At 56.2% G+C, this 4315-nt stretch overlaps 1 protein-coding gene across 1 annotated transcript in view; it reads right to left on the bottom strand.

The window, feature by feature from the left end:
• LOC109523146 (phosphatidylinositol 5-phosphate 4-kinase type-2 gamma) overlaps positions 1-4315 on the bottom strand; it is a 10227-nt gene that overhangs the window by 4934 nt on the left and 978 nt on the right. Inside the window, exons 2-4 of the mRNA XM_019882095.1 lie at positions 3621-3718; positions 3436-3532; positions 3048-3197 (exon numbers count right to left, since the gene is read on the bottom strand). Of these exons, the coding sequence (XP_019737654.1) occupies positions 3048-3197; positions 3436-3532; positions 3621-3718 (345 nt within the window). The remainder of the gene's footprint in view (positions 1-3047; positions 3198-3435; positions 3533-3620; positions 3719-4315) is intronic.

Below are 4315 nucleotides of genomic sequence, written 5' to 3'. Positions count from 1 at the left end.
CCCCCCAGGTGGGAACATTCTAGTTTGGTGAGCTAACGAGAGGCCATTTGTGGGACTGCAGTTGAGGAAAAATAAATAAATGACATGACGCTCAGAAACGACAGACACGAAATGGCCGCCTGGCTGGCCAGTCGGATATGATGTCCGAAAAAGAAAAACGGCAAATTCAACCAAAGTAAAGCCGCTGCCCCCACGCATCCATTTTGCGATGGGCTTTCTCCTCACGAGGGTCGCGCCGGGGCCTCACCCAGCTGTCTTTGGCCAGTAGGCGGGGGACCCCCCCCCCCCCCCCAAGCGCTTGCCAGCCCATCGCAGGGCACACGCAGAGACCAACAGCCATCGCGCTCACGCTCACACCGAGGGACAATTTGGAGCGTTCGATCAGCCTGCCCGCCACGCATGTGTTTCGGAATGTGGGAGGAAAGCGGAGTACCCGGAGAAAAGCCACGCAGGGCCCCGGGGAGAACACGCAAACTCCACACGCGAAGGCCGCCGCCGGAATGGAAAGCCGCAACTCTGCGCTGTCAAGCGCCCTCTGCCGGCCCCAAAGAAGCTTCTTTCTTTGCGCGCATCGTTCTGGATCGTGGCGTGCTTTTCATGGTGAGAGCCAAAAGAGCAAGTGAGCTCAGGAGGCAGATCGCGGCGACTGGAATCGAGGAGCCGGATGACCCGCGGCGGCGCTTCGTGCGCTTCCTCGGATGGGCTGCCGCACAATCACTCGCTGAAATGTTCAAACGGTGCACAACGTGACGCTGGCATCCATTTTTCTTTTCGTCCGGTCCACTTGCATTTCACTTCAATACGTTTGCATGCAACGGGGTTTTTTTTTTTTTTTGTTCCTCCCTCCCCAGACATGGAGGTCCAACTCCTGACTGAACTTGGGTTCATTTTTTGTTGCAGCGGATGAAAGCTCAGAAGCCCGCTCCCGTTTGTGATGAAGGACGACTCTCACCATGGGCACCGAGCCGAGCGGTTTTGGGGCGGTCTTAGAGAAGTGCTGCTCAAAGTGAACAAGGAACACCAAATCTTGGACGCCGAGCTTTCTCCGACTGACTTTGGCGGTGAGTCGTTGCGTCAAGTGCTCGCGCTTTTGTGATGTCAAAGCCAAAGCGGCCAAAGTAGGACGCGCGCGCCGCCGGCTTTCGACTCCCACACGCGAGCTTCCTCCCCGGGGACTTTTGCAGCCCGAACCCAAATCGGACGCGTTCACAAGATTCACGTCCCCTTTCCAGTGACACGTTTCGGATTGGAGGCCATCCGGATGGGGGGGAGTCAAGTCAAGATTTGCTATGCGGCCCTACCAGTCCCAACACGGACGGCATTCGGATGAACATCGCGTTGGTCGGATGTGATTTGGGCAGAGAAAAAAAAAAACCCACCCGTTTATAGGGGCGAATATGGACTGAAAATGGCGCGGGACCTTCAATCCCTCGGGTGACGGCGCATCAAAAAAATTGGGCCGAGGAGACGGCCGCACGGGCTCGGCAACCACTTCAGACAACCAACGGAGATTGCCGCCACGCCCGAGAGCGCAACTCAATCATTCGAGCGGCGCCAGGCAAAATCCATTTCTCGACAACGCCCGGAAGCGCCCGGGCCCGAGCGAGCTCATCGAAGCCGGACCGCCGTGGTGTGACGAGTCCACATTTCAAAGCCATTCGGGAAAGCGAAGAGGAAAAGAAGCATCCGGCCCGTTCTGCACGTCGACCGGCGTCCGGGACGCTACGGGGGCTGCGCGCCTCACTTTCTCGTCCGCAGAGGCGCCGCTCGTCGGCGGACGCCCCGGCTCATTTCGGCAAGACGACGGCAAAGCGCATTCTGCGCGTGTTACGACGGCGCGGCTTCGGAGGCAATGATTGCGGCGACCGCGCCGGTCCGCCGGTGAAGAAGCGTCAAATGCGGAGGCCCCCGGGCCGATGCCGCACACGGAGCAGCAACGGGAAGAGAAGGCCACCTGCAAAGCTTGGCCGATTCGTGTCCTGGCCTCCCAAGCATCGACTGAACGCCGTTCAAAGAAAAAATGGCCACGTCACGCAGTGGACGCCGTCCCCGCTTTTTGGAAGCCGTTGCAGCCATAAGTTAATGATGATCAAGTTTACACGTTTCCACATCAACTATCTCGTCTTTGTCGCGGATTCAATTATCTGCAGGTGGAACATGATTGGCAAATGGCTGTACTCGGCCGCACCGCAATCGGCGTCGTACGACAGCAGGGGTCCCCAACCGCGTAGCGGGCCGCACAACAACAACTTGCATTCATTCCGTTGCAGTTATTGTGGAATACGAAGGGTCTTTTATTTTGAAAAACGGCCCGACGCTCCGTGACATCCGTCCGCGTCACCCGTGACGCACGTCAAATCGCGCTTCTCCGTCACGTGACTGATGACGCTCAAAACAAAACGCCGGAGCTTGCTCAACGAGGAAAATCAACTGCCGCAGATGGCCAATGATGGCGGCCGTGAAAGTACGTTGGAGACAAGCGGATTCAAGTTCTGGCTGAATACGCCGAGATGGCCACAATAGCGCTGTTGCTATTTCCGACACGCTACCTGCGCGAGGCGGGGCGTTTGTGCGGCGACTAAAACAAAATGACGAAGGAGACCGGACGTAAAGCGCGCACTTCGGGCGTCGTCGTCTCCTATTACGACCGCCCGCTTGCAGAAAATCAAGCTCGGGGCTGTGGTGAGTCGACGTTTTCATGCACTTTGAATTGGCGTTGTATCGCATTTTGAAGGCACGAAACACGAGTGTCGCGATCAGAGCAGACGCTCCTCGTGTTTATGACGAGCTCTCCAAAACACCACAGTATTCGTGCAGCTCTGACCATCTTATTTTGGAGACGCCTTAAATGCCGCTGCGTGAAAATATTGTCTGACATAAAGCGGTCGGTGGGGCAAGAAAGGTTGGGGACCCCCGTACCACAGGACTGAAACAAAGTGATGGGACGCGGCACACAGGCGCCGACGGCGTCGCCTCCGTCAGCGAGTCAACGCGCCCGCGGCAGGTCGGAGCCGTCGGGAATCGGAGCCGCTCTCCTTCCGACTCACCTGGTGATACTCGGAGAGGATGTTGTGCATGTCGGCCACGTCCTCGCCGGAGATTTGCTTGACGATGAGCGTGCGGTCGTAGGAGTTGAGGAGCAGCCCCTCCCCTTGGTCGTTGACGCTCCTCGTCGGGGGGCTGCGGGTCAAAGACACCTGGCAAGTCGGGGGAGAAAGACGGCCGGTCAGCTTTCAACACGCCCAACAAATCCATCGCTACATTTACATACATCGAGCCCCCCGCGTCCAAACATCAATCGTTCTTTTTTTCGGAGGTGGCCGCGTACGGACCAAAATACGCCCGCTCATCAAGGCCAGTTCTTTTCCATCCATCACGCAGGAGATGTCCTTCGCGGCTCGGTGGAGCGGACGCCGACGGCGACAAGTCACCTACCTGATAGTCCAGATCTTCAATACCGAAGCGCTCCCTTAGATTTCGAAAGACTTGAGGACAGTACTCCTTGAATTTAAAATGGCCGGGAAGATTTTCTCTGCGCCAAGAGAGGGAAGCACGGTGATGTCATTGAACCGTCGGCGGAGCGGAGCGGTGCGGCCTCCGTCGAGCGCGTTCGCTCTTACTTGTTGAAGAGGTGGTTGGTCACTTTGATCTTGGTGTTGGCCTTGAAGTCATCGGGCAGCAACATGACGGGCACGGGAACCTGGTTCAGATCGTTAATCTGGAGAAGAAAAGCCCACAAGTTCTGTTAGCAAATCAGGCTCAAGCGTGAAATGGGCAGGCTGGTGCGTTACCGTGCTCCCGTTCGCTACGGCGTCACACCTCAGGTCACGTGACCGAGGTGCGACGAATGACAGTTCCTCCGAGAAAGCGGATCGATTCTCTTGCCGTTGAACTGAATGAGCCATTTGAAAAACAAGTGCTCTTCGGTCGGAGAAACAATCCGCATTTTTTTTGCTCATCTATGGCCTTGGACTGTCAATTGGAAATTTTGAAAATGCATCGGTTGGTTCGCCGTGCCTGGCACCTCGCCGGTGCCCCAATCACGAAAAAAACTGCAAGGACAAATTCTCTGCCAGCTCAAGCGTGCCAGCTCGCCGCGTACTGGCTAGAGAAGTCGCCCCGAAGATGCGGCTTCATTCCTTCGCGTCGTGACTTCAAATCCCACTTTGTAGCTTTTGATTTCATTGTATTTATATATATTCATCTATTTTAGGGATTGCACGTTCTGGTGGCCAACAAACAGGTGGTTCATCACAAAACGAGGCAAAATGTATCCCCCAAAAATGAAAACACACACGCGCACACACACACACAC

Source organism: Hippocampus comes, unplaced genomic scaffold, assembly GCF_001891065.2.
Source record: "Hippocampus comes isolate QL1 unplaced genomic scaffold, H_comes_QL1_v1.1 scaffold475, whole genome shotgun sequence".
Classification (NCBI taxonomy): domain Eukaryota; kingdom Metazoa; phylum Chordata; class Actinopteri; order Syngnathiformes; family Syngnathidae; genus Hippocampus; species Hippocampus comes.
The sequence above is the reverse complement of the archived record's forward strand: the minus strand, read 5'-3'. Positions and strand labels throughout refer to the sequence as shown.